Source organism: Euwallacea fornicatus, chromosome 11 (assembly GCF_040115645.1).
Source record: "Euwallacea fornicatus isolate EFF26 chromosome 11, ASM4011564v1, whole genome shotgun sequence".
Lineage (NCBI taxonomy): Eukaryota > Metazoa > Arthropoda > Insecta > Coleoptera > Curculionidae > Euwallacea > Euwallacea fornicatus.
Genome location: NC_089551.1, coordinates 599,319 through 627,274, shown reverse-complemented (window position 1 = coordinate 627,274; position 27,956 = coordinate 599,319). Strand labels below are relative to the sequence as shown.

At 41.2% G+C, this 27,956-nt stretch overlaps 8 protein-coding genes and 1 long non-coding RNA gene across 16 annotated transcripts; 4 read left to right on the top strand and 5 right to left on the bottom strand.

The window, feature by feature from the left end:
- Positions 1–1,550: 1,550 nt before the first annotated feature.
- On the top strand, positions 1,551–2,546 carry cni (protein cornichon). Of its 2 annotated transcripts, XM_066287324.1 has the most exons (3): positions 1,556–1,818; positions 1,881–2,140; positions 2,249–2,546. In XM_066287324.1, exons 1-3 carry the CDS (start codon positions 1,669–1,671, stop codon positions 2,271–2,273), a joined length of 435 nt encoding a protein of 144 aa, XP_066143421.1. In that variant the 5' UTR covers positions 1,556–1,668; the 3' UTR covers positions 2,274–2,546. The 2 variants fall into 2 exon arrangements, with proteins under 2 accessions (XP_066143420.1, XP_066143421.1); XM_066287323.1 differs by lacking the exon at positions 2,249–2,546 and having other exon boundaries at positions 1,551–1,818; positions 1,881–2,195.
- A 480-nt stretch (positions 2,547–3,026) lies between these two features.
- On the bottom strand, positions 3,027–4,036 carry GMF (Glia maturation factor). The gene is made up of 3 exons (XM_066287457.1): positions 3,716–4,036; positions 3,563–3,659; positions 3,027–3,510 (listed from the first exon to the last, which is right to left on the bottom strand). The coding sequence occupies exons 1-3, from the start codon at positions 3,716–3,718 to the stop codon at positions 3,188–3,190; spliced, it is 423 nt and encodes a 140-aa protein (XP_066143554.1). The 5' UTR covers positions 3,719–4,036; the 3' UTR covers positions 3,027–3,187.
- Positions 4,037–4,142: 106 nt separating this feature from the next.
- aph-1 (gamma-secretase subunit Aph-1) lies at positions 4,143–5,460 on the top strand. Its single transcript, XM_066287454.1, has one exon. The coding sequence runs from the start codon at positions 4,286–4,288 to the stop codon at positions 5,003–5,005; it is 720 nt and encodes a 239-aa protein (XP_066143551.1). The 5' UTR covers positions 4,143–4,285; the 3' UTR covers positions 5,006–5,460.
- RpL13A (ribosomal protein L13A) lies at positions 5,427–6,897 on the bottom strand. The gene is made up of 5 exons (XM_066287455.1): positions 6,755–6,897; positions 6,404–6,534; positions 6,218–6,327; positions 5,870–6,015; positions 5,427–5,692 (listed from the first exon to the last, which is right to left on the bottom strand). The coding sequence occupies exons 1-5, from the start codon at positions 6,773–6,775 to the stop codon at positions 5,531–5,533; spliced, it is 570 nt and encodes a 189-aa protein (XP_066143552.1). The 5' UTR covers positions 6,776–6,897; the 3' UTR covers positions 5,427–5,530.
- A 138-nt stretch (positions 6,898–7,035) lies between these two features.
- Positions 7,036–8,006, top strand: LOC136342023 (uncharacterized). The gene is made up of 3 exons (XR_010732592.1): positions 7,036–7,218; positions 7,632–7,809; positions 7,874–8,006. It is a non-coding gene; the product is annotated as an uncharacterized lncRNA (long non-coding RNA).
- LOC136342015 (protein O-mannosyl-transferase TMTC4-like) lies at positions 7,280–10,282 on the bottom strand. Its single transcript, XM_066287446.1, has 9 exons — positions 10,088–10,282; positions 9,682–9,917; positions 9,422–9,629; positions 9,110–9,274; positions 8,870–9,058; positions 8,614–8,813; positions 8,381–8,561; positions 7,650–8,329; positions 7,280–7,596 (listed from the first exon to the last, which is right to left on the bottom strand). The coding sequence occupies exons 1-9, from the start codon at positions 10,088–10,090 to the stop codon at positions 7,392–7,394; spliced, it is 2,067 nt and encodes a 688-aa protein (XP_066143543.1). The 5' UTR covers positions 10,091–10,282; the 3' UTR covers positions 7,280–7,391.
- A 277-nt stretch (positions 10,283–10,559) lies between these two features.
- On the bottom strand, positions 10,560–15,333 carry Atg9 (autophagy-related protein 9). 3 transcript variants are annotated; one of them, XM_066287444.1, is made up of 9 exons: positions 14,993–15,333; positions 12,939–13,155; positions 12,747–12,887; positions 12,041–12,693; positions 11,788–11,983; positions 11,300–11,728; positions 10,837–11,243; positions 10,760–10,784; positions 10,560–10,703 (listed from the first exon to the last, which is right to left on the bottom strand). In XM_066287444.1, the coding sequence occupies exons 2-9, from the start codon at positions 13,134–13,136 to the stop codon at positions 10,650–10,652; spliced, it is 2,103 nt and encodes a 700-aa protein (XP_066143541.1). In that variant the 5' UTR covers positions 13,137–13,155; positions 14,993–15,333; the 3' UTR covers positions 10,560–10,649. The 3 variants fall into 3 exon arrangements, with proteins under 3 accessions (XP_066143541.1, XP_066143539.1, XP_066143542.1); XM_066287442.1 differs by lacking the exon at positions 14,993–15,333 and adding an exon at positions 13,504–13,891; XM_066287445.1 differs by lacking the exons at positions 10,760–10,784; positions 14,993–15,333 and adding an exon at positions 13,504–13,891.
- Schip1 (Schwannomin interacting protein 1) lies at positions 14,190–27,940 on the top strand. Of its 4 annotated transcripts, none has more exons than XM_066287448.1 (10): positions 14,190–14,317; positions 22,883–23,107; positions 23,163–23,736; positions 23,865–24,011; positions 24,065–24,162; positions 26,293–26,404; positions 26,462–26,662; positions 26,717–26,814; positions 26,863–27,137; positions 27,186–27,940. In XM_066287448.1, the coding sequence occupies exons 2-10, from the start codon at positions 22,898–22,900 to the stop codon at positions 27,307–27,309; spliced, it is 1,839 nt and encodes a 612-aa protein (XP_066143545.1). In that variant the 5' UTR covers positions 14,190–14,317; positions 22,883–22,897; the 3' UTR covers positions 27,310–27,940. The 4 variants fall into 4 exon arrangements, with proteins under 4 accessions (XP_066143545.1, XP_066143547.1, XP_066143544.1 ...); XM_066287450.1 differs by lacking the exon at positions 14,190–14,317 and adding an exon at positions 20,912–21,109 and having other exon boundaries at positions 24,068–24,162; XM_066287447.1 differs by lacking the exon at positions 14,190–14,317 and adding an exon at positions 20,914–21,109.
- LOC136342017 (facilitated trehalose transporter Tret1-like) lies at positions 15,464–19,103 on the bottom strand. 2 transcript variants are annotated; one of them, XM_066287451.1, is made up of 7 exons: positions 18,312–19,103; positions 17,737–17,904; positions 16,986–17,103; positions 16,722–16,933; positions 16,335–16,496; positions 15,834–16,277; positions 15,464–15,770 (listed from the first exon to the last, which is right to left on the bottom strand). In XM_066287451.1, exons 1-7 carry the CDS (start codon positions 18,415–18,417, stop codon positions 15,493–15,495), a joined length of 1,488 nt encoding a protein of 495 aa, XP_066143548.1. In that variant the 5' UTR covers positions 18,418–19,103; the 3' UTR covers positions 15,464–15,492. The 2 variants fall into 2 exon arrangements, with proteins under 2 accessions (XP_066143548.1, XP_066143549.1); XM_066287452.1 differs by lacking the exons at positions 17,737–17,904; positions 18,312–19,103 and adding an exon at positions 17,181–17,460.
- Positions 27,941–27,956: the final 16 nt, after the last annotated feature.

Genomic DNA, 27,956 nt, shown 5'->3' with positions numbered 1-27,956 from the left:
TTTGGCCGAAAAATCGAATTAATGTCCCCTTATTGCGGTGTTCATACGCAAAATATCATTTTCACTTCCCACGGGATGTTGACACGTCGAAACACTTAATACTAATAAACGTGTCAACAATACAGATTTACCGGGCGTACGAAATTAACTTGGAAGTGACTGGGTGTATTAGGCCCGGTGACAAATGGGGCTCATTTACCGGCTGAACAATTTGTAGACGTTTAGAGGCTGACTTTTTTCGGGTCGTAAATCTCGCTTTTAATAGTCTGGAATGCGCGCCTGCTACTTGTGTCATTAGCGTATACGTGTGGCCGTTACTTTGATATTTATTCTCGTTTCTCGATTTTTGTTGCACCCCTATTTAGTTTCTACTTAATCGGGAGATCTATAAATACGTTCAGGACCGTTGAGCTCTTTTTAGACATTATTCCTTTCTAACAACATAAAAAGGATCTTTTATGCGCATTCGAGGATCTCATATTGTTGTTATTAGTGTTTGTAAAACAACTTCCAGCATGGTTTACTAAACAGAAAGCTTTAGTATGACACTTTTCAAAATACGTCCTAAACATTTCGACGATGTGTTTGTTTTGAGTGTAAACCCAACATATCATTTAAGTTGGCTTAATCCCCAAACCGTATCCATTGAAAATAAAGAAGAATATTTTAAGTTTCGACCATTAATTTTGATCGTTAACGTCCCAGTTTCGACAGCTTTATTTTGTTGGTTATTAGTATTTACGACACGTCTCGTTCGCTTTTCAAACAATACGAAACTCAGGAATAGAGCTTAAATTGTAATCCGAGATTTTGGCATCAGACTTAAGAAATAAGTGAAGTTTATAAATGTACGTGTGGACGTACGTATCTCTCATCTATTTCATGTTTTATTATTAAAATATTACCGAGAACCATTACATTAATAACAGTAAAGCCTGGAACTTAATCTCAACGATTATTGTAATAGTTGCAATTACTGTTATTTGGCTCTTAAACCGGTTTTGAGGTCTGTTTCATTACTTTTTATAGTGAAAATGTTTCACCAACATGCAGCAACCCCACAGTCTACGCCTATGTGTGTGGAGTATCATTACGGAAATTTTCGACATGAGTACCATCTAGTGGAGCGTGGTTTGAACTAACTTAATATGATCTGTTAAATTACAGATTCACGAATCAAAACATCATCGAATCAGTTGACAGTTAGATTAGCCGTTTTTTCAAATATTTAATTAGATAATTAGGTTTTTCCTAAGTTAACTTTCATCGTTTTTTTTAACTTGTTTGCAATTAAATAGTGTATTATCGACATTTAATAAACGTGAGAGTGATTTATGGACTGTTTTTTCATAAAATATATGCATAGCAACGTGTAGATCTATAAGTTAAACAGGGAGTTACTACAATGGAGCTGGTATAGAAATTGACGAGTTTTTGCTTCCAGTGCTTTATGCCTCGGCAGCTCTACACCTAAATGCTTCGCCATCTTGGTCCACAAATATTTTTTAAAAATCTATAATTTCTTTATTTACGTCAGTAAATGTCATGAATGACACTTGTCAAATATGACAACCAATTCTATAAGAAATAATATTTTTTTTTAATCACAGTTTTTACTAACATTACTAAGGACGTCTGAATTTAATCAATTATCTAAATAAGTCAGTCATGGTATTCAATTTTGCAGCCTTTTCGTACATTATTGCCCTCATAGCAGACGCTTTTCTTATATTCTTTTCATTATTCCATGTGATTGCTTTTGACGAACTAAAAACCGATTACAAAAACCCTATAGATCAATGTAATGCACTAAACCCGGTAAGTTCTAATTCAAGCACGCAGAAACTCTCTTGTTCTACTATTGGGCTTGTTATTTATAGTTGGTTCTACCTGAGTACATAGTGCACTTGATCTTCAACCTACTCCTCGTGTTTTCCAGAGAATGGTTACCATTCTTGCTAAATTTACCGCTGATATTGTACCACATACACAGGTACCGCACTAGGCCGGTTATGTCTTCTTACATGGGGATCTATGACCCAACCAGTATTATGAATGCGGACCAGTTAACGCTGTGTCAAAGGGAGGGCTGGATCAAACTTGCATTTTACCTAATTTCCTTCTTCTATTATTTATATGGGTACGTAATGGCTTTAGAAAGGATATCTCTGGAGTCTTGAGCAAACATGACTTTGTATATTAATTCATCATAGAACCGAAATCTCTAGCATTAACCTGTTTGTTGCAGAATGATTTACGTGTTGATTGCTTAAACACGATTTCGGCAAACGTACCATCCCCAAGTCAAATTGGCAAAAGGCAGGCAGGAATAGGTTCTGTTTAAGGATTTCGGTTCTAAAATTTCAAGTCATGAGGAAATTTTAGAACTGAATGTTCCTTTTTTTTGGTGGTTTATAAGGTGGAGATTAATTCTTGTAAGTTTTTACAGTGTTCTTTGTTCCAATATTGTCATTCATTTATGTAAATATTGTTCCTACTTCACTAATAATAATGACATACAATAAAGAGGTAAAATAGAAGTTTAATTCATTATTTCAATAGCTATTATTAGCAATAATGCCCAACAAAGTGATAAAGTTTGTAATCACAATAAATAGATGCTGGACTTTGCGTAGCACCACTCCTCAGCAATATTTTCCTAGTAAAAATTTAATACTCTCTGGAAACATCGCATTCTTTTGCAGTGCTAGTTTTAGGCCTGCATGCACCATTTACATTTCTGCACGATTGTCGTTACAAGCAAAAAATATGTACCTTTTTCAATCCAAGGGATACAGAAGATTGCTACCCACATGTAAATTTAATTGAAATTTATCTTTGCAAAGTATATTGTTCACTTATTACTTATGCTCCAGAATAATGTAATTCTGGGTTTTCCATTTTCGTTTGAGGTGCAAAAATTTGTGTTTGGAGAATTCTCTAACAAAACCTTTTTTTTTTTTTTGCTTGTTATGTTCAGGATAAGCCTAAGGATGCAGGGGAAGGGTATAATAAAGTCTTTGACCTTTTTGGTTTAAAATTGATCCTTTATGTAAATATTGCTCCTACTTTGCTAACAATAATGACATAGGATAAAGAGATAAAATATCAGGCTTATTTTATTATTGCAATAGCAGTTATAATCGATATTACTAACTTGTGTATAGGAATGTGGTAACACCATCGATCAATTCCCCAGCTTGCTGAGTAACCACTCCTCAGTGAGATCCTCCAACTCACGAATCTCATATGCTCTGGAGACATCAGATTCCTTTTGTAGAGCCAACTTTGAGCCGGCATACATCATTTGCAGCTCTGCATGACTATCTCTAGGAGTGAAAAATATGAAGCACAAAGGATATGAAATTCTCCCATCTTTATGTTCTTGTTTGTATGATAGAATAACAAATCGTGGCTGATGCCCTGGCAAGCTCTCTTGAAGGGACTCGATGTTTGTGTCATCTAGATACTCATCTATAACAATGAGTTGTTTCTCTCGATCCACCTTTACTGAAGAAGTAGAGGTATCATTTTGGGGTAGTAAAGAGGGTTGTACACTTACAGACAAGTGCTGCAGTGTCTTTGTACTTCCTGAACCGGAAATCTCTCAGGGCTTGTCGCACATCTTCAGTTATTTCACAAATATTCACACTGCCCGACTGAAAATTTATGTTATGAGCCTTGTACGTTTAAGGGAACGCGGAAAATCGCTTACCATATTTAGATTGTCAATTTACACCTCCATTTGGAATGTATGTGGTTCATTTATTGCTCATTTTGTTGGTGATACAGAATGATGTCATTCTGTTGTCTATTTTTATGGGGGATACAGAACTTTCAATGAAGGGAACTCTCTATTAACACCAAAAATAATCTTGCTTGTTGTATTCAGGACAAATATAAGGGCGAAGGGAAAGGGCGCAATGAACCTTTGCCCTTTTAGGGATTTACGATTGATTATAATTTATAATTATCAATCGTTTAAAAGTCCCCCACCCACAAGCCCTTTTGTTTTTGTTTGAGTAACAAAACATGATCTTTTCGGAAACGTCACTGTCGAAAACTGCGACACGTGTCTCGTTAGATTATGTTCTCTCTTTGTTTAGTCAATTCAGATAAATAAGGATATATTTAGCTTTATTCGTCATCGAGATCTGCCAGCAATGTCAACGTGGAAGGGCCCCTGCGCATATTAAGTGTTTTTGGGAGTCCCAAACAAAGGGGCAGAGCCTCATTTCAACAATTTTAATCCACTAATTGTGTACTTTAAACTACATGTTTTAAAATGACTGTGATGGAATTTTTCGGCTGCACTTTCCTGGCATTCGGCGCCCCCTTTGCAATGTTTTTGTTCACTATTGCTCAAGACCCAGTCAGGATCATAATACTTATAGCCGCGGCTTTCTTTTGGCTTTTGTCACTTCTCCTGTCGTCTATAATATGGTTTGCAGTAGTGCCTCTAAGACAATATCTTGCGTTTGGAGCAATTTGCTCAGTGATCCTCCAAGAAGCCTTCAGATTCATCATTTATCGCATCTTGAGAAAAGCCGAAACTGGACTAATGAAAATCACAGATGATCATGCAACACTAATTGACAATAAGCACATTTCGGCTTATGTTAGTGGCCTAGGTTTTGGTATTATTAGTGGAGCCTTCTCACTAGTGAATATATTAGCAGATGCTGTCGGCCCAGGGACTGTGGGTTTAGTAACTGGAAACGAAATGTTTTTTCTGTCAAGTTCGGCGACAACACTGTGTTTTATTTTGCTACACACCTTCTGGAGTGTGCTGTTTTTCAACGGCTTTGATAATGAGAATAAGGTCCAAATTGGGTATGTGGTTCTGACACATTTGTTGGCCACAACATTGACATTATTCAATCGTTATCAGATCTATTCAGCTACCTTAGTTCCCTTGTATGCCATAATGGTAATGACAGGGTTGTATGCTTTTAAAGTTGTAGGAGGCTCAGTGACTTCATTTAAGCGTTGCTTCATATTATAATGATAAACTGTGATTAATTTTGTAAAGGGTGAGCGAACTTCAATGTTTGCTTATATACAGGAAACTATAAATGGGGAAATATGAGTAGAACATTCTTTTAGTAATGATTAAAGTCTTTTGATTGTTTGCCTTTCAGATCTGGATTCAAAAGTGATTTTCACCATTTTCATTTATATTTATAAATACAAAGTTCTCCACCCTGTATATACTCAAACTTATATTATTAATTTATTGACTGTGCTGTAAATTATTTTAAGTGTTGGAATTAGGATAGAGTATATTTTCATGCTTATTTATTATTAGCATTTCATAATTATTATAACATGTTTGTACGCAGATCTTACCATTTTTCCATCAATCCCTGTCCTGCAGAAGGAAAACCATATTGTCAGCTAATTCCATATATCAACCAAACAAGTAATACAATTGTAAATTAAAAACTTTATTATCTTAAACACTGTCTTAATTGTAATCATAAGACTTCTATCATATGATGACAATAAAGACAACAGTCACACAGTAATTTTACTTGTGTGTGACTTTTGTCAGTGAATGCGTGATCTTCTTGAGCTTGTCACGTTTGCGAATGCTCAATACAGCCTTCACCTTGCGTTTCGTCTCCAAAGCACGTACCACCGATTGGTACTTCCATCCAACTTCATGGGACAGACGGCCTACATGACAGAACTGAAAAAAAAAGTGTTTTGGAGAAGTTTCCTCAAAAGAAGTGTAATCAATATTTATGAATTAAAAAATCATTAAAAAATCTATATCACAGAAACATTCTCAAATAATGTAGGTAATAAGTAAAATAATCATGTGAAAGATTGATTGGAAATAATGAAGAACATAAAGATGTCATACCTTGCGTCCAGGTTTAAGGCAGATAACGCGCAGGGCTCCAGGCACTACGACACGCTTCCTTCTGTCATATGGCGGAGGGATGCCTTCATATGCCTTCAATCTACGCAGAGCCTGCTTGCCCCTTTCTGTTTTGTGTGGCAACATTCCTATATACATTAATATTTTGTTACTTCCTTAGCATTTTCTGGAGGCTATTAGGTCAAATTTTGTTTAAAAAAATCATTGTTATTAAGGCCTTTTCATTAAATTTTCAAATAATGTAGGTAAGATTTGGTATAATCATTCAAACCATTAATCAACATAAATGAACTTGTCTCTTAATTTACGACAACTCACGCTGCAACTTACCTCTAACAGTCTTCCAGAAGATCCTGGAAGGAGCTCTGAAATGAAAAGGTCCACGAGCAGGGTTTACATTGCATCTCTTTCGTAGAAATGACATGAATTTTAGTTTATTCCTGGAAAAGGAAGTTAAACATAGTCGATATGGCAGGAATAAGTACCATTAAGTACCAATCTCAGATCAAGACTTACCTGAAGAAGTTGCCCGAGATGTTCAGTTGTTCACATCGCACAACAATGACTTTGTTTCCCTGCAGTAAAGTTTTGGCGGTGATTGCGGCAAGTCGGCCCAGCAAATGGCCCCTTCCGTCAATGAGGATCGGCTGGAAAACACGGAAGGGGTATTATTACCAGTATAAACACGTGCCCAAAGCGTATTGTCCCTAGTTATAGGTTAGGTCGGAGTCAAAGCGGCCTGTAAGGCCTAGGACTGGAGGTGAAGTTGCACATATGAAGGAGCTGAGTAGGGGTAAATACACGCTAGTTCGTTATCCAAGTATATTTATCTAAATTAAGGAAATAAGGGTTAAATTGAGAAATTACCTTTTCACTAAAACCCGTCATGGTTCTGTACGAAGATGAAAAGAAAGATGGCGGCCGTGGAATATCACTTTGAAAGTCGAAATGTCAATGCAGAGACATCTTGCGGATAAAGTAAAATTCCTACTATATCTATCCTATTTTATTACATAGTAAGATATACCATCTGTTTTTAGAAACCATATGGTTTAGCACTGCCTTGTTGCCGAAACTTGAATGAATTCAATAGTTAGTGGGATTTTTATACCACTCCTACATTTAAGTCGAGGCCATTTGCGAAACGACCGGCAACATCGATTGACACATTCATGCGTATATTGCGATGAGTTACAGTCTGAATCAGACAGCACAGTGTGAAACGTCGTCGCTTAGGGTCGCACGTGAATAATCTCGATGTTTCTTTCTCTTTGTCTTTACCAATGGGCGCATATTGTTCCTGGGCGGTTTACTATGGAAGTATGTGAAAAGTAGTTCTATGATGTAACCAATATCCCCTTATTAACTTCGAAAAAATAAATGGACTAATGATTGTGATAAATAAATAATAATTATTAAATTTATACACTCAAATAAACAAATATCACAAAAAGGAATGACTTAAAAAGGTATTACTCAGTTTATGGATTATTACAATTAAGTCTTATTTTTCCTTCGCCTCAAGTTTACGCAAGTTAGCTTTCGCAGAGGCGAGTTGGGGGTCTAATTTGATGGCCTTTAAATACATCTGACGGGCTTTCTCTGTTCTTTCCCAACGGTGGTACAATACCCCTAAGTTTGAGTAGTACAGAGCATTGTTTTCGTTGAGCTTAATCGCTTGCAGAAAGTGGAATTCTGCTTCAGGAAATCTGGAACAATCATTACAATAAAAAATATATTACAGTCGATGACTAATTATTACCTGCGCAACTTTCCCAAAACATTGGCAAGGGCAAAGTGAATGGACGGCGCTTTAGGGACATGTTTCAAAGCTGAAATCCCTAATTTTACGGCCTCATGAGCTCGATTTCTTGAGTCCAACAAGGCCAAAGTGTTGCCCCACGCTGCCACGTGACTAGGACGTAAGTTGACTGCCTCTTTCCAGGCTACTAGGGCTTGCTCATGCCTTTCCATATCCAAATAGAGGTTCCCCAGGTTATATTGAGCATCTGCATACTTGGTCCTGTGTTTAATTGCAAGTCTATAGGCGGTTTCGGCCTCCAAGAGTTGCCCCCTTCCACTCAGTACTATTCCCAAATTCATCCAAGCAGCTGCGAAATTGGGCCTCACCTCCACAGCTTTTCGTAAAAGAATTTCTGCCTTTTCCAATTCGCCAGACTCTCGGAGAAGGTTGGCTAAATTGTTCATGGCTTGTTCATAGTTGGGGTATAAATCAAGGGCCTTTTGATAACCTGCCAGTGCCTCCGCTTTTCGGCCCTGGTCGGCAGCCACCTTTGCCATATTGTAGTGAACTTTAGCGTTTAAAGGGCATATGTTCAGGGCTGCTTTAAAAAGCCGTTCTTCAGTTAGCCACTCATAGTTTCTCTGCATGCTTCTTGCGATGAAAGTAGCGACCAAAATCAGGTATATCGCTGTGAAAACCTGAAACAGCTAATTCGTTAATTAGAACTATTCACAAAAAAGACTAAGTACCAATTTGAAGCGATCAATGCGGCTCTTAAGCTTCTCGAGTCCTATAGATATAAGGAGACAGTACCCCAGGCTTGGTATCAACAGATTGCGCTCAGCAATCACAAATCCCACTTTAAACAGCAAATTACTGCTGGGGATGCAGGGGATCACTAAGAGGCTAACTGCCACTGCTGTGACGTCCCTGCAATATTTTTAAGTTGCAGAACCAATTTTGGTGGAAGATTAAAACTTACATCTTCATTTGAAAGAAGTTCTTTATGAGTCGTTGAGCCACTATTAACACTAAAATCCAAAAAAGTAGCACCAAAAATAGGCGGTAATCATAAAAGGACTCTATCAGTGGTATGCAGCCCATTGACCAGTCAAAGCAGAGCCATTGGGGCCATATGAGCAGCAAAATGTTTAAAAAATAAATGTAGTTGTAGGAGAATATCTGAAGAAATTGTGCATAAATTATTCGAAATTATATATGCTTGCCAAAATACACACCCTCACGAAGAGTTTATCGGCAAATGCTGAGGGATTATCTGTGGGGCTAAATGTGGGTCCTTCAAAGTTCATTATTCTCAGTCTCAGAAACATTATCAAAGACCCTATTGTTGCTAATGCAATAAAACGAAAACAGAAGGTTTTTGAAGGCTTTTTACGAAGATAAAATTCATACATTGCAGAGAAACCCTGAAAACTGACAATTTTCTAATTCCTCTCATAGAAATCTAAGATTGTTACCAGAATTGTTATGGCAGTTTCTTTGCACAATACTGCAGAACTTGTCAACATCAGCACCATTACAATCCAAAAGGTATGTCCTGAAGAAACTTTATATAAAATAATCACTGAGATAAACAATACCGCAGCTAATATGTCCGCCCGTCCAACCAAAGCTGCAACTGCCTGAAAATGATTCCAGTTACATCAAAAATAATATATAGGGTCTTTGGGAATTGGGGTGTTGGATTGAAGTAAAAATTTTAACACCCTGTTTCTCATAAATGGCATCTTCAATCCATAAACATCCCACATTTAAGAGTTTTAGCAAACCTCGCAATGCACTGGATGGACTGCATAAAGCAAAGCTCCAGTAAAAGCAGGATCATCTAATGGGGCCAATGATTTTCTGTACTTCCTTCTTTTGAGCAAACATTCAAAAAATGGCAAAGCCATGATAGACAACATGCCATGCAGCACCACATTGGCAGTATGGAACTGAAAAGCATCCAATCGCCCATTGGAAAAGAACACATTTAATCTAAAATTCTTACTTGTGAATTAGGCTGCAAATTTAATTAGGACCATCTCACCTGTAAGACAATATTGTGAGAGGTCGATAGCTTTTGTGACTAGTATTTAATGCAATGTTGGTGCCCCAAAAGTCATTTAGGAACACTGATTTCAAAGGGGTTTCTGGTAAGATGTCCTTGTTTTTGACAATTGCCTCTGAATCATCAAAAACAAAGCGGCCCCATAGAGATATAAAGTGGCTCGCAAATGCACATGATGCTATAGCAATGTATCTTTTGGAATTGGCATTTGCATCCTGGAAAATTTGGATTTAAAGGACATTGGTTTTTGCTGCATTTGTATTGCCCTCTCATTCAGATTTTTCCGAATGAGAGTAACAGGAATGTGCCGAAAAACATTTTAGGTATTAAAGAAATTAAGGGATTAAAAAAAGACAAATGTATGGAAGATTAGGCCCAAAAATACCATGATCTGTTTCCCTCTTGCAGGGCTTCCAGCTGCTTATTCACTTTAAGTCTTTAGTTTTGGTATTCTGCGTTTGGAAAATATGTCTTTTTGTTGTGCCATAGTTTTAGTAATGTTAATATTTCTTGCGATTTTTTTACAGATCCAACTTCCGTGGGTCTAACTTATAAACAAAAATCTAATGTTTTTATATTCATAACCTCAATATTTGACACCAAACCAAATGTCAATCAGGTAGAAGGATGGAATAGGTTTTATTCAGTCTTACTTCTTCCGATGCATGCGACAATGGTTGAATAGAAAGGGATAGATGTTAACTGATTATAATTTTTAACTGTATTGTGTCGCCATTTATAGAGTAACAGTTGAAGTGAATTGCAGGGGCCCGGGCTCCCCAAACTTAATTCAATCATTACAACGATGAGAAGTGGTCAATAATGGTAAATATAAAGTACTCAACTAAAACGCTCAATTTCTATAAAAAAGTTCGTCTATTTAACACAAAAATAGTAGGTCCGTATATGTATATGACTAGAAGCGTTGAGACGCTCGGTTCTATTTCCTAAACAACAGTGGTGTGGTCTCCTCCGCTGACTGCACCACTCTTATCGATTGTCTGAAACGAAAAAAAGATCACAAATATTTGAGAGTTGATGGCGCTTGGTTGCCCACCTGGAGATTGGAAGCCTGTGCAGACCTAAGCGAAACGGCTCAAAACAAACTATCGTTAGAACCCACCGAAAACTTACCGCATTGCGTGCCTGTTGTGCAAGATGAGCATGCTAGCGCGCATGTTTTGGATGGAGCGGAACATGTCTGGACCCTCTGTGCGCTGGCTGAAGAGACTCTGTCTTACGTTTGCGCCCGGGAGGGAGGAACGTCCGAAGCCTCCGGCGGTGGAGAGATGAATATGGGACGCAGGTGGCTCATCCTGTTTCGGAGGGGCTTGCTTTGAAAAATCCAAACTGGACAAAATACCGAAAGGCCCAATAATGGCGTCATCATTATTAAACATGGCCCTGTTTGACTCCAGATTGACATTCTCCACAAATTCCATTGCGTCTGGGGGTGGCTGCCAGTTGGGGTTGGTCACAGTAAAGTGCATTAACGAGAGCTCAACTTTGCCATCCTCTGCTTGCGTGTATTGGTCAGTCATCTACGCTCGCATAACTCATTAGTATCAATCACCATTCGCTGCAGACCAAAACTTACCACCCGACTCCTGTCGCCAGATTCGTCCTCCTCTTGTTCAGCATGCCAGTCGGGGTTTCCATGTTTTTTAATGTCCATCTGGGCAAAACTGCACACGTCCCCAACCCCCACTACCGACACGGTGAAGTTCCGGAAAAAATCCACGAAATCGAGCGTGCGTGGATAAACATAACGAATTAGGAAGTACGGCACTAAAATAGGAGAGAGGAACTCCTCGATCAACGCGGCAAAGCGGTACTGAAAAAGTTGCTGGAAACAGGCACGCACACGCGAGGTGTGCGCGTAGCCTTGCCAGACGCCTGGCAGATAATGGGTGTGCAACACTACTGCTTCTAACAGCTGTTCGGGACACCAAATTAAAGTTTCATCCGGCACTAAGCTGCGACCGATCCCAATGACGCCGGTCAAGATGGCTAACATTGTTAAAACCTGTAATTCGACTAAGTAAAGTCCCTTATGCTCATCGATGACAATAAATTATAATATACCTGATCCCAATAGAGAATCTCATTGTCCAAGAAACTGAGACAGATGAACACTGTCAATACAGAACTGCAAATGAACGTTAAATGCTGCGCTAGAATAACCACATGTGGTGAACAGAAGGATGCCATATATTTTGTAGCTGGCTTGTATGCTCTAGTCAATCTCGAGTGTAACTCATGGTCCAGCTCATTGAAATGTCTATGTTAAAAGCCATATTTAAGGTACAGTCAAAATTTCATTGTAGCGTATAACTACCTAAAGTAGAGCTGTCCGTAATGAGACCAATAACGAAGCCCAAACCTGCCAGGCTCTCGGCGTACCTGCTCGAAGTAATTAAAGAAATAGAAAATGATCTGACCTACAAACACTAAAGGTGAAGCCAAAAGATTAATGAGGAACAGCCATAATATTTGTCGTCCCAGCTGTTGAGCCATTTTTTCTCTATAGCCAGGTCTTTTGTACTCTTCTCTCAGATGCCATGGATTTTCAAAAGGGGACCATGGAGACCAAAACAGCAGGATCATGATGTTTAGCCGTAAATTTTTCGTCCAATAGACGACCTCCCCCAAAAACGGCACATTTACTCTAGGAGGTAGCAGTCTCTTATTGACCAGTGCTACCAAATAGTTAGTTTGCCTTAGAATTCTATGATAAATATCAAGCTCTGTCAATTCACGCTTGTGGATGCACATCTGGAGATCCAATTGCACATGAATGAGTTTCTTTTGCACCTCATGCCAAGTCAGGTTATCTAAGTTATCGTCCTCAATCAACAAGGCTTGGTTGTAGAATTGTTTTATATCCCAATACATAATCAAAGCATATACTTTACGAATGACACTTAAAAAGAACATTATGCCTAAGAAAAACAACAGCAACCACCCCGAGAAAGGTAGATTTGACATAACCTGCAAAGGTTTTACTTTAAAAATGATAAAAATGAAGTTGTTCAACAGCTTGCCTCGTCAAAAGGTCGAAGAAGGGAGAAAATCCATTTTCCTTCCTCAGTTTTATGATTAAACAACCTGTCATAGTCAACGGCATAAATCATGGTGAACATTATGCCTGCTATAAAACTGAATTGGTGCAAATCAACAAGTTCCTGAAAAGCAATTATTTTAACAGTCCCTAAATGCCTCGAAAGGAACCTTACTTTAAGGGCAATGCATTTAAAGCCATGTTTTTGATGGTACTTGTAAACTCTAGTAAAAAAGGAGTCAAGGTCTTCAATATGGTTCCATTGGGAACGGGTTGGTTCCGACATATGTTGATTGGGAATTCCATACTCCCCAGTTCCATATTCCCCATAAAAATCAGGAGTTTCATTGAGAGATGCATAATTTGTAGTCATGATGATGTTCAATTAAGTGCTGTAATGAATTATTGGTTGTTTTTATAAGATGCCATAAGACTCTTTTAAATAGAGAAAGATCTAAAGGGGATTTCCCATAAGTTCCAGTTTAGCTACAAAGTAGATAGAGGAACCCTATAGCATTCTATGACCTCACACATTTTTCTCACTTAGTTTATATTAAGTGAGGCAAATCTCCCACAAATAAGAGAGATGGTGGACATATTGGATGCACATTTTTATGGGTTTTGATATGGCACCATTGCGACATGTGAGGTTGTCTCTCGAGAATAAGGGCCCTGATCAAAACATGAACAGCTGATCACGTTAACCCTAAGCGAGAAAGAAAGCAATAATCACTACTTACCACGCGTTCATAGCACGTTTAAGTTGTTAAACATTAGTAGAACACTTCGAATTTGCCCCAAAATAAGTTACATAAACTAAAAATACGCGATCAAAATAGATCCTTTTGTAACAAAAATAAATGCTGAATGATAGACAACAAAAGAGCCTCCACTTTAGCGTTAAGTTATTTCCATATCGCGATGGCACTGCTTAATTTTGAACTCCCAGGACGTTTCGAGGTTCCTTGAGATACTTTTCACATAATATACGGAAATTTCTTGGGCTTTTTAAAAGAAAAATCAGGGAAAAACGCAATTTGAAACACGATTAATTCAGGATTTATTATTGTGACGACATTTTGTTTTGTTCGCAGATTAGTTTCGTCTTATTACTGCTCTTGGCGTGTTTGTCACATGGTTGTCACAGCTGATTTTGCGCCAGATTTGACGTCGGAAAGTGATACAACTTTCCTCCATGAATTCCCAAGAAATAAAAGAGGACAGAGACGTTGCAGTCGCTCAATTGAACACGGAGCGAAACAACCTCCGATAGGTGTCGCCAAGTTAACACGACTTTCGTCTATAAGATGGCGGTCCAGATTCTAACGAGCCAGAAAATGAAGCGGCACTTTCCAGAGTGGAGGGCGTATTCGCCCTTTGCGTGATTTCCATATATCCTGTTGGAAAAGACGCCGAGCGTCGTGACGCTTCCAGTAGTTGGAGCCGCGTCGTGACGTCTGCAGCGCACTTTCAGCCTGATCATACATACGCCGCTTGTAGTAGAATAGTCGTGTGTCGAGTATTGATAAATCTGGAAATTGGTTAGCTCTGTGGGTATGTCTACTAATCATTTTATTGCATTTCCTTGAAAAATTAGGTTAAATGGCTTTCATGGAATTGGCCCGTAAATTGAAATGGTTCTCGAAACCCATGGGGGGGTAATTAACGAATCGATGACGTCTCGTTTGTTGTTCGGGCTTTCCTTGTTACATCGGGTGTTTTCAGAAGTCCTGGGGCTGCCTCCATTAGCGAGTTCAAAAGTAACTTATTTCAAACACAGAGACGCACTAAACTCGTTACCGGGCAAATAAGAAATATTTAATTAACCGTATCACAAAATCCAATTTGTGCGGAATGTTCACGAAAGGATTCTTAAGACGAGGGTCGCCTCCGAAGCTAACGAGCTTCGGCTAATGCTAAGGAACACGTCTTATTTTTGCTTTGACACGTTCTCTCGTTTAGTCAAGCACCAAGGACAGCCCCAGATCGTAATAAGCCTTCCTATACAAATTAGGTGCTCTTACACCGAGGCGGGGGGGGCTTAATACCCCCATTTTCCATACCAGTCACGTCCTGACAGCCTGGGGGGAAACGTTCGAAAGAGGTGAAAACGCGGAAAATTTACAACACAAAGGAATGATAATGAATAAGGGCGTCTATGCAAAAATAATAATGCGTTCACATGCACGGAGAAATTTAATTTCACATGCAAATTTCGTTTTTCTTTACCTGAGAATCGATCCTTCAGCTTAAAAGCTCAGTTTTCCGTCCTCGGAATGAACTGTTTAGAGGCCTGAGTAAACAACGGAGGAGCTTGTTTAGTTTAATTACATCGTTATGACTGCTAGTTTTGATTAGTTTCGTTCGTTTGGAATTTCAACGTTCGGGCAGCAATCCTTCAAAAAGAAATTATTATTTGCCGCCAACAAGAAAGGGCCCCTGAAAGAGTTTTGTACAAAATTGTGCCACCGACCCTAAAATTTCGACATTCCATCTAATACAGCTGATCAGGAACCCGCCGTCCGGGCAATGGAGGCCCGTTAACTTGATGATGTACGAAACACGTAAAACTCTCTTAAAAATTAAACGTTCTTACTCCGTCTTCCCTAGAGCGAGCCCCACGGAGGTTTTTTCGTTGCTCATGACTTAACCTTATCTCCCCTATTTTTTGTGTGCACAGGGGCGCAATAAAACCCATAATAAAAATAAATATTTTTGTTTATATTTACTCAAAAATACGTTGTGACGCTCTCTGGTGCCACGGCCTGCACCTCCTTGTCGGGCCTTTTCACCCCGCCCCTCATTAAAGTATCCTGGATTTCGGCTAACGTCATGCCCTTTGTCTCTGGGACAACGTAATGTATGAAGAACAGCCCTATTACCGTCACCACAGTAAACATCCAGAAAGGGGCGCTCATTCCCGCCGCTTCCGACACAATTGGGAACGTCATCAACACGAAAAACGAGGCCGAGAATGAGACGCACACCGTCAGCCCCGAACCAATTCCTGCAAACACAATGTTTACACTTTTTCATTACGGCCCCAAGCCATTTTTGCGCTGACACTTGCCTTTCACATGTGAGGGAAATATCTCCCCCACGATCGACCACGCCAAAGGTCCTAATCCGCAACTGAAGAAGATCATGTAGGCGACCATGCACGTCAAAGGCAACCAAAAGACCCCGTCCAAATCGGCTTTCTGGGTTTGCAGGAAGAAGTAGGCCCCCAGGATGGCGCAGGCAATGCCACACCCCACCGCTGACACCATATAAAGTATCCGGCGCCCTACCTTTTCCACGATAAGGGCGGTGATGAAATTGGAACTGATTTGAGACAGTCCGAAAATAATAGTGGATAGATCGGGGGAGATTTTAGTGCCGCTGGCTTGGAAAATGGGCTTCAGATAGGCCATCATGGGGTGGATGCCCGAGAGCTCCTGGAGGAGCACTAGTCCGATGCAGATTATCATTGCGCGTTTGGCTGGTTGGGATCGGATAAGTTCGCGGAAGCCCCCTGTAATGTTCGCCTTCAAGTTACGTCAGGAGCAACAGGAGGTTTATTAAAACTGACCTTTTCCTTGATTTTCTTGGACAGCAGCTAGGATTTCGTTAATTTCTTCCTGCACATCCACTGGTTCCTTTTTCCTCAATTTAACCAGCGCTTCTTCTGCCTGCTTAACTTTTCCATTGATAAGAAGCCAAATTGGAGTTTCGGGCATGAATATTCCGAAAACTAAGCGGAAATCATTATTTAAATCGGGTTTAGTTGTGCAGCTAAGAATAATTAGGATTTTTTCTTTATTGTCAATAACGTCCTAATTGCTCTTACGTATAGGCAACCAGTAATACAATGGGAAAAAGTGTCAAATATTTTCTGGATTTTTTGGTGAATTAAATATTTATTGTAATCAGGTCTGGACTAGAAATCGAGGTTTGTCCCAACACCTTCGATACGTACCGACTAGGAATACGAGCAAAGGAATATTGCACGTCATGGCGTAGACCGGTATATTTAAATGCGCCCCAAGGGAGAACGGATAAAACAGCCCTAATGTGATAAACACCCCAAACAGGCAGCCGAACTTTGCCCTGTTATGGTTTTGGGATATCTCCGCCACGTACATGGGACAAATGGCGAAGTAACATCCGACCCCAATCCCCAATAGAAATCTGCAAAATTATCACTGCTCGACGTAATTCAGCTTTGCAATATTGAACGCACCTGGCAAAGTACCACAGCTCAATTATTTTAGCGAAGGCCAATATGCAGAATCCCGCCATCGAAGGAAAGCCCAAAAGCATCATGGTGAATTTCCTACCGAATCGATCAGCCATGTACCCTGCAACAATGTCATAAAATTAAAAGGATTTCCTGACACCGAAAAATGGGGTCATTGCGGGCCCGTTAGATGTTGACCCAAGGTCCTCGCCCGCATAGTTCACAAAGGTGGGTACCTATATTCTTGAGATTTACAAAGAGATTATGTTAGAGCGAAATTCCATTTAGCCGTCGTTATGGAACAGCGGACGGTAATTATATGCTAATATGGGGCAGACATTAGAGTGGTCAGATGTCCTCAAGGACGGACATTAATTTATTAAAATTTCGACTCCTACTGCTGGTGATGATTGATGATTACTAAAGACGGATCGCCGTGGATGCATTCTGCTGAAAAACTCGTGCCTGCATTAATTAAACTGTGTATATATGTATAACGATCGTATGTACAACGTATAACGATCTTCGCCATTGATGGAGTTTCAATAAAGTGCTCAGAGTCGTGCAGAGCGACGTTTTGGCTTAGATTCCTTTTGCCCTTAATCGAATGCTGCACAATGCTAATTGACACCCTTGACCGTGAAAATACGAATAGAAAGTTCAGTGGCGATGGTCGTGACGTATTCTCCTTATCCCATATTGGCTGCACCCGTTTTCCCTCTAAGGTATCCCCATATTTCTGTAATCTACTCACCTGCTAAAATAGGGCCCGTGATAGCCCCTAAGGGCAAAAACGACGCCATCATGGCGGTCTGGGTGGTGGAGACTGTGTGATTGAAGGGATTCTCTTCGGTTTTGAACTTTGGTATGACGGGGGAAGTCCATGATACTGACAGGCCGCTGGTGAAGGCCGTGAGGTAGGCTGAAAAATAAATTAAAAGAAAAAGCGTTTTACGGTGGAATTTCCAGTGGAAAGAGACATAATTTTTTTTTGACAATATGGCGAACGCACAGGGCATATGCGCGTTGAAATAATTCGAATTTTCATGGCAAATCATAATTATTAGACCATTATTTCAGTATTTACGAGCAAAGTTGAAGGATTCTTTGACAGGGTAATGGGTCTAATTGCGCTTAAGTGGCGTAATCAGGTAAAGGAAAACGAAAATTGCCAATTAAAACGACTCCTTGTCCCCGATGGGCCGAGAGGAGAGCGAAACTGTTATGTAAAATCCGTGCGAGACCGCAAAAACAAAAAAAAAACAAACAAAAAAAGAAGCGTCGCCAGGTGCCCGAATTGGGGGGCGAGAAACGAGCGGGACTACTCACCAGTTACCACGCTGAGGTACATGAAGAAGCATTCTCCCACTTTGGCCTCATCGCTCTGAGTCCTCCCTCTGAGCCACTTGAAAAACTGAGCGAAAACGTTGATCATTTTTCTCTCCTTTTTTTCCGCGGACTCGGCACTCGCACGATCCCTGACGCCGTGGTTTCACGTAGAACCAAAGTCCAGTAACCGCGAAGATAAGGTTACAAAAAGCCCACACCCCGAGCTCTTGTGCAGTGACACTTTTTGCCCGCAGTAGGATTTATCTATATATTAGAAAGGACATGTTCTCTCATAACGATATATGACGTCCACGAGGTACCGACGTCACGAGCGCGAATGGTACCTGCTCGTCTTCGCGGTTCTTATTGTCTATTCCTCGTTGGTTTTGACAGTGAAAACTGCCGCTGCCGGAGTTCACGAAGAAGGGCAGGAATCCGGACCGGTCAGGTCTCATCTCGGCAGGTTTTTCTTTTCGTTTTTCTCGGTCCTAGTTCGACATTGGACTCGAGCGGGTCGGCGGCGGTCATGGTCGCAGAATCCGAATTTACGTCGATCTTAATCAAGTCCCGACTTTCAGCTCGCAAGGATTTGAATGGGGCCATAAAACACCCGTTTGAGTCATAGTGGGGCCACTGTTCCGACATGGAACAAGCGGAAACTTGCGTCAATGTTCTTTGGCGTTGGGCCTCGAGGCTGCGCTGCGGTTTATCCCCCCCGTAAAAACTTACTGAAATAATGTAAATTCTTGTTCGGTTCGGAGAAATTTGCATCAGCAATATTTTCGTGTTGATTTTCAAGATCACTTAGGTAATTAGTCGGTTACAGAAATAGAATGTACAGGGTGTGCCACCGAGGGTCACCGCCACCGGACGTTTCGGGACGAAGGTGAGAGGGTCAAGCTGGGAACGGAGTCACGAGGATCCGGCAACAGCCTGGGGGCGACGTCGCGCGAAGTATTGTCGCTGGCGTCGCACTTCCGGTCGCACCGGAAGTCGGCGCTTTCTCGCCTGTTTTCTGGCGAAACACCCCGTGTATTGTTGAATTTTTGGCTCTCGCGTTCGGTTTTAGCGCAAGTCCGTCGATACGTCGCCTTTTTCAGAATTAAGGGGCTTTCAAGACGTACACGTGCAATTCAAAGTGCCAGAATCGGAAATCGTTAACAAACGGAAGGGCATTTTGCAACCCATTTTCTGCCACAACGCCACTGCGGGTCCGCGTTTTAGTGCGCTGCCGAGGTTCGCGTAGCACTTTCCACGGGGTGCGCGCAAAAATAGGGCCAATTTGGCGCTCAAAAGAAAAAAAAAGGGGGGGGGGGCTGGTTGCCGAAACTAAATTGCATTTTTGCTGAAGGACGCGGCACGTCCGTTTCTTCCTCATTACATGCTAATGGTCGGGCTTGCCATTAACATAAAATCGAATATTCAGTAACGTGAATAGGCCGATTCATTGTGCATCGTGTGGGTTTAAATAGATGCTGTGCGATTTTAATAAACAATCGATAGAATTAAAAATTATACTAATTATTATTGGTACCCGATAGATACGCCGATACACGCGATACATATTATGAATTATAAAGTCCTTGTCATGGTGATATATAATAAATCTTGCAGCAAACACAAACAGGATATTTTACGGTATATAATTTCCAATAAAAATTATCATCCGTGAAACAGGTCTTAGGTATTTATTATTCTCGCTTGACGATGAAAAAGCGACATGTTTCGGTGGGCATCAAAAGGGGCGTTCGCCATCTTGTCCAGGAACTATTTTCGACTTTAATTTAATTTATCTTTATCTCCTCTGAACTCCCCTAACTCGGACCCCAAGAAAGAATCCAATAATCCGCACATTTCTTGTAGTCGACGGCAATATATTGCGTCACAAATCGATCCGAAAAGCCCCCGGGATCACGTGGTCCAATATCCTTCTCCCCATCCCACGACCACACAATAAGTTCTATGTAGTGTTATCCAGCAACGATTCAATTTCCTCATTTCTTTTTTTGCTATTTCAGTTCTCAATTCGCTTAAAGCCCTTTTTTCCTGCAGAAATAGCCGGCCTATATAAACTTTCACGTGAATCGATGACCCTTGAAGGCTTACAAAGGATTTGGGGGCATATTTCGATAACTTTACAAATCCCTCAGCTCCGTTTCTGCTACGCGGGCTGCAAAAGTGACCCTTTTTCAAGCAGGGAGTGAATAGTTATTGGGTCATTAAATCTTTACGGGGCCGTATAAAGAAAATCTCGTTTAATATTGGCCAACTTCCGTACGTTTTTGTTCGAGGTAGGACGCGACTTTATGCCCAGTCTCATCATCATTTTTAATCACTTGGTCCGACAGCAAGATTAATTTCTCAAAATGTTATTCCGAGGTCCACCCCTGCCACACCTCCTTCGCCATTTCGTCCATAAATCTTAGCCGCCCATTCGATCCCCTCGATTGTCAAATAAGTGAAACACCCTCGTCTTGTTCCTTTGTTTTCCTACTTACATCAACTAACAATCTTGCCCCTAAATCAACAAAGCCACAAGTTTCATTAATGCAGCGCCTCAAAACTGGCGCAATTGACGGGGGGGTAGGAGTTCGTTCTGAGGGGCGCCGTCGCGACGCCTCCCGGGGCGGCGGCGCCGGCAGCGCCGTTCCGTAGAACAGGTGGACAGAAGTCGGTCTGGTCCGACCTCTGGATCCACGTTTTCTTGTTCTCTCCCTCGAAAGAGATCGAATTAAGTGCATCTGCCAGTGCATTTTTGGCTTCAAGTTGTTGGTTTGAGTTCCTACTCATGGCAGTCGGTAAGTGGAAAATGGGGCGTGCTGCTATCGAATATTCCCGTATGAGAGCTTCGGCTCCAATTTATTATAGAGGGTGGTCATTAAAAAGTAGGCGCTGGGACGACGGGTGCATGTCGTGGATAGAGTCGTTCGTTGTCTGTGGTCACTGCCAGGTATTTTGTGGTTCAATCAGGGCCCTACGTCCACGCTTGCCTGCCTACTACGAGGTTTTTTCGTGATCACTCGGTATCGCTTGTACGGTAACAACTTAATTATTTTCAATGCTACGTTCCAAATTGCACAAAGCGAATACGGCTCGAGCACGGATTACGTGCTCGAGGTGCCACGTTCTCGAGGTGCCACGTTCTCGAGTTTTGCAGGGCACTTTAAAATTACGTCTTCTGATAGTTTCACGCATCATCATGCATTCATTTGTAAGGGGAATTGGCAGTGCGCAACTTTCAAACATTGAAGTTTAATCTCGTTAAAACAACGTCGATACGTATAGGAACTCAACAGTATTAGCTACGGGACATAACAGTAAATTTCGCGATCCAGACACGTTCGAAGTACAACTTTTGTCCAGAGAAATCGAACTTTGTTACGGCTGACACGGACATTTCCTTGTGCAGGGAATATAAAGTCCTCCAGTGCTTCAACCTAAAGTAAACTTTACGTATTTCGAGTTCAGGAATGGGGCAAAGTCGCTGTTAAGATTACGAACGGGGCATACCCACCTCCGTTTGAAGGGAGCATGCAACTTGCCTGGAACAAGAGTGGCGTATCGATCCAATGGAGAACAATAGCGGTTTAAAAAGTTATATTTTTAGAAATAATTATTTGAAGCTTAAATGACGAGCCCGCCCCGCATCAAAGACCCCTTCAACGTAGCTTTTTTACAACGAAGTCAAATAACTCCAGTATTTCTTGGGGAAATGAAACTGCGAATATTGCTTCGGGGAGACCTTAGATGTCCTAACTTAGATATTTATTTCCCTGGGGGCAGTAAAAGGAGAATTCTCCGTTTTACCCTCTACGCCCGTAAAAGTAACGAAAAAACCCGTTACAATCACACATACCCACGGTGCATGCAGTGCCGGCCCTATGGGGTCCGCCATTCGAAGAACTTTTTTATATTTAAATTGTAGTCTTCGTGGTCCAATTTCAGTGGTTTTTAACCAAATGAGGATTTTGTTGGTACGGGAAGTTTCAGTTTTAGTGTCCCATTCCGTCGACACATTCGAGCAGAATCGCTATGCCTTCCTCATTAGGTTAAAACCTCACAAACGTCGTTATTCTCCGTATTGTCAAGAAAAGGTGCGGCCACCATATTGTCGAGAAACATACGTCGTACTTTTAAAATTCAAATTACGAACAAGAACGGTACCGACCTTATGCGGGGCGAAGTTGGGCGGCGGTTTTTGTCGGGGGTTGGGGTTATCGAAAAATTCTCCAGCGTGTCAAACTCGCTAAGGCCGGCCCTGAGTGCACCCAATAACCTATCGGCGCAACTACCCAACCAACCAAACCAAGCTAAATCTTTTCGTATTTCAAGGCCCTTCAGTCGAGTGTGGGCTGAAAGTATTTGTTAAACGAAACTCTTGACCCCTGCTAATGCCCCGGCAAGCAGTATTACGCAAGTGGCTGCTTTTTCGGGGAACCAAAGCGGCAACCCCAAAGGGGTTTTATACGCGCGATCAATCGCCACACGCAAAGAACTAATTTATCATTCAACTCTCCCCTAAAATAAAACCTTTAACACTGAATAAAAGACTCCTTTGTTTCCATTGTCAGGCAACTTACCAACTGATGCGCCTGCAACCTTCCGAAGGGCCGTTACAGGCGGTCCGCAATAGGAACTGCAACGTTCTGAGCTCGTCCAAGCCGCTCAGAAACTTGACTCGCAACTCGCGCTGCAATGACCTCAGCACTGCAACTCGTGAGATTGTGGACAACACCGGCCGCCTCACCATCGAAGATGTAGCTGGGTTGGCCACGGTTGACTTCACCAGTACGGAGGTATGTGGAGTTGGTTGAGCGTCTTAGCTCAGGTGTAATATGGGTGGGCGTTCAGTTGCGATGGGCCTTCACTCCGGACCAGCAGTCCAACCTCAACCGCCTCAATGTGGACAACATGCTGACCAGCCAACCCCAGTGGCCTCACTCGCCTGATGATGCTCTTTCCGATTGCTCCTCGACTTCAATATCTCCCCAAGAGGAAGACCCCGATCACATAGATTTGTCTTCAGACGACACAATCGAGGACGAAGAAATGATGGCCCCCCCAGTGAAGGGGTTTGTCAACCCCAATTATCCGGGCTTCCAGCATTTGGCCCATACGCTGGACTTCGACGAGAACCAACTGAATAACAATGACGATTATGGCGGAGAGGTTGAACAGACGGTGTGTCTGGAGAACCCGCTTTGCCAGAAGGTCATTGAGGACTGCCAGTCGAGGGAAGAGCCGAGAAAACTACCAGACTTCTTGCCATTGAAGGACTCGCACATGACTGAACTAGTGTGTCAAGTTCTGTCTCCCATCGAGACCAAAATGGCCGATGCAGTGTTGTCTGACTGCCAAGAGGGTATTATGGTTTGCGAGACGATGGAAATGGAGACATCTGAGGGATTAAGCTTGGATAAGGAAGGTAGGGGCCTAAATTGATTAACGTCAATTTCCCGTGGAATGAACTTTTTGAGTAAAGTAAAATACTGAAGCATGTTTCAAAATAACATCGTGTTCGCCATTTTGTGCAGATAAGTTTGATTTTGCCAGATTTAACGGGAAATTGCGAAGAAAAAGAGGAAGACAGCACCGTCGTGAGCACGCAAAAAAAACGTCCGTCCAAAGAGGCCTGCCAGGTGAAGAGGCGGAAAGAAGGCAAAAAGGACTGCAAAAAGCCGGCAAAAGCAGAATCCTTCGGTAAGATTTCGTCCGAATCAAAGGGACATGTGTTTAGGAAATGTGTATTCCAGGAGAATTCGACATTTACACCATTGAAACGGCCATGCCGCATATCGATTTAGAGGCCATCGAGTCTCACTTGAGGGCAGCTAAAGAGGAAGAACAAAGGGTGAGTTAAAGAGTGGAATCCTCACTTATAAGCAAGTGTAAGGATGATTTTTCGGCGCACAGTCAAAGCAACGGGTATTTCATTAACTGGAATTACATACGCGTGAGCATTAATTCGTAATGTCAGCTCTGGATATGTTATGAGTGGGAGTTTGACGAAATCGCGGTTGTTTATTTTACGTTTTACTTGTAATCCATGAGCAAATGTACGCTAAATCTGGATTGTGGGCACATAATCACCGCACAGCAGCCCATTTGGCAAGGCCAATTTCGAGCAAACGACTCCTCCTGGCCGGACGTGTTGGTGCTTGCGGCCGTATCAGCCGTTATCAATTTCCAAAGCGCGACAACAAATAAAATCCTCGGACAAGCAACTAAAAATATCTTCAATAAGGCATTTTTGTAAATAAATGTGTCAGTCAGTGTGTGGTGTTCCACATTTCCGTTCAGACAATTATTTCGCCTAGTGATCTCACATATATGCGATCCTGTGATAGTTCTGAGGGCTTGCAATATAATGGAAAGCTCGTCCACCAGGAATAGTAACTACTGCACCAACAGCCGCATGATGTATAATAAGGTACTTAATAAATTTAATTGCAGCGATTCAGTACCGGGAGTTAATTGGTCTTGCGATTTAATGTGTATTGCGTTAGTTTTACGATTGTCGATTTCTCTTTTGCAGGCACAACCGTTCAAAAACTCTTAAATTGTTGCTAGTACCGCTTCTATTGTTATCTGACCGAATCGAGTTCAGTACGGTGTTATTTCGTAAACTGTGCCACGTGCAAATCAAACAAAACATATTGAATGTAGCAGGAAAAGTTATAGTTTGCTGGTGCCGCAGTTTCGTTTTTGTCCATCTTTTAACAGAGGTGCTAAAGATACGTGCGGTCTGTGCTGGCGCAAGAGATTAACGGCGTGTTAATGTGCGATTGAAGATTTGTGAAATTTCAAATAAACTTATCGTTTTCAGTGTGATAATGGCTTCGGTTTCGTTGAAGCGCAAGCGACACTATAAGAAAGACAGTTTGTACGTTAATGACCTGTATACGTTGACCTTCGACGAAAATGAAACGCTTGAGAGTTTAGATGAGTCCGTGAGTAAATTCATCACTTAAGTTTCAATAAATTTTCCCAATATTATTCCCTATTTGAATTTAGTGTTTTTTTATTCTCTATTTATGTTCAAACAAGATGCCTACTAGTGATGAGTCATTCTACAAGGCTTTTTTGCTGAGTATGCCATGTGAACTGTCATTTAATAGCATTTATGTCAAGCGTCTTTTACGTCACAGGACATGTGTTTGTATTGTTTGTTTTATTTTCCCCCTCAAAACTGTTTACTTTTATTTCTGATTGTGTTGTTCTTAGTTGCTTATTATTGTTATTATTATTATTACATAAAAACCACATGTGGAATAAAAACAGCAAATTTTGGCGAATACACTCGACCGGCAGAGAGCAAACTGCCTTTTAATGTCCGGTGATAAGACCAAACAAAAGGGACGCTATGTTCGACAACTTGTTAACCACCCTGAAAAACCGCTCGAACTCCTTTTCCGACGTCCTTAGAGCGAAAACACGAAGAATCTCCAACAATCTCAACGCATTAAAAAACAGTTTTTCACACAAAACCAAAACCACATATTACACAATCGTCCAGAAGGACAATACTGAGTGTTTGGAAAATGACTACTTAAGTCCTCGAGCCTATTCCATGACCACATTCAGCATGGACTATAATTCAGTTAATGAGAACATGGAATGGTTTCCATATGTGCCTTCGTCCTATGATGAACAGAATGTTATGGATCGTTTTATTAGGGTTATAACCCTTAATGAGGAGAGTGGAAGCAGAGTAAGAAGGTTTATTGTGTTTGCTTAGTTTATAACCCCCTTGAAATGGGTGTGTAACTCTAGTCTGCCTACCGAAACGGAGACACACTTTTTTTCCCAAAAGAGTTACGTACTGGTTGTCCTTGCACAAAATCTTCAGTCAAGTGTCTAGCAGTTGAGTTTATAGGAGTTTGTGTAGTTAGTCAAATGAACTGTCATTTATTTACCTCCTGACCTTCTTTTATTTTGAATTTATTGTTTAAAAAGACGTTATTAGAGCTCTTGCTTGCAGAGGCGAACAGATCGAGAGGAAATTCGAAGACGCCTAGCGATGGGCAATGAAGAGGATTATTACACAGACAGACCGGGGCGAAAGCCAAGCTTACAGGCCAGACTGCAAAGTGGTAGGATTTGCTATAGCCTCTAAACCCAATTGCAGGTGATACTTTTTTCCATTGAAGCAGGAATGAACCTGCAAATCTGCTTTATGAATGAAACTGCATCGGATAATGAGAGCCCTTCCTCCGATAGTGAGTGCCCTCTTACGAACCCAAAACCTCCCAAAACGACGCGACATAATTCGAACGAGAAAATTCCTCCTCAAAGACCTGCGACTTTAGCGTTGCAGCCATTTGATCAAGCCACCTCTCTACTGCAATCCAGTGAGTTTTCACAGGTGTTGCTTTAACCATTTTCTTGATTTGGAGCGTTTCTAGGCGGCGACAGTGACTTCTTTAGTAAGCAGGCCCGTCTTCAAACCGAGGCTCGAATGGCGTTGGCACAGGCCAAACAAATGGCGCGAATGCAAATGGAGGTAAATGAAGGAGACGTCCATTTTTCCTACTTTAATGTGGTTTTTTAGATTGAGAGGCAGAAGCAAAAGAAGTCGCCGATCACAGAAATGGTGCGACACAGTCTCGAAAAAGTGGGCATTCCATTTCCAGAAAACAAAAGGCGCTTATCGCGTCAAATTTTGACGGAAATGAACGTGGCGCAACTGCAAGTTATCGTTAACGATCTGCACACGCAAATCGAAACCCTAAATGAGCAATTGGTCAAGATGTTGATGAGCAGGGATGATTTACATATGGAGCAAGACTCGATGCTGGTGGACATCGAGGATTTAACCAGATATCTGTAAGTCTCTTGTTCATTAAGTTGGAGTAAAACTAACGTTCTTGACAGAGGGGCGAAGGAGCAGGTGCTGAAACAAACCAATATTGACAACGGCAACAACAATCCGCAAGAAACCGCCTCAGGGGGATTCAAACCTCAACTGGACAGAATCGCGAATCTGGTCAAGAAGTAGCATTAAACAGATGTTGTACAATGTAAATAGCCCAAAAACGTATTGTAGTTGAAAGGTGACATGTTGATCTCCCTCCTCTTTCACATTAGTTTAGGCCTTAATTGCTGTAGCTTCTTGCCTTGTTGAGCAGATTCTCGCGGTGTTGGCCTGCTGGCGTTCGAAAATGTCCAAACTGAAATTGACAGAATTTCAAACTTTTCTCGCGCTTGAAAGCAGTTCATAATTTGTGCCATGTTTAAGGAAACAATTCTCCAAGTGAGTCGTTAATTTTCACTTACACAACTCGAATCAATCTTACACATCTCACTGAATTAATATAAGACTGTAGCTTATCCAAAGAACCGTTCAGTAGCCGTTAACTGTGTTTAATTCATAATGATAATTTCAATTAGTTTTTATACCGATTTAATTTTATTTGAATGTATCGTCTTAGTACCGTAAGTGAGCGCATGATGAGCCTCTTCGCGAATGTATAGGCAGTCGCGGTTTTGATGTGTGTTTTAAGCGGCTTACTTCGACTGTCTTCTCTGATCTGAGTGTATTTAAGAATGCTCTATTGTACAAGCTTACACCGAAACCATAAGTGAATGAATAATTCATTCTGTTGCTTCAATAAAAATATCACATGTGAGGGGGCATGCTTTTGT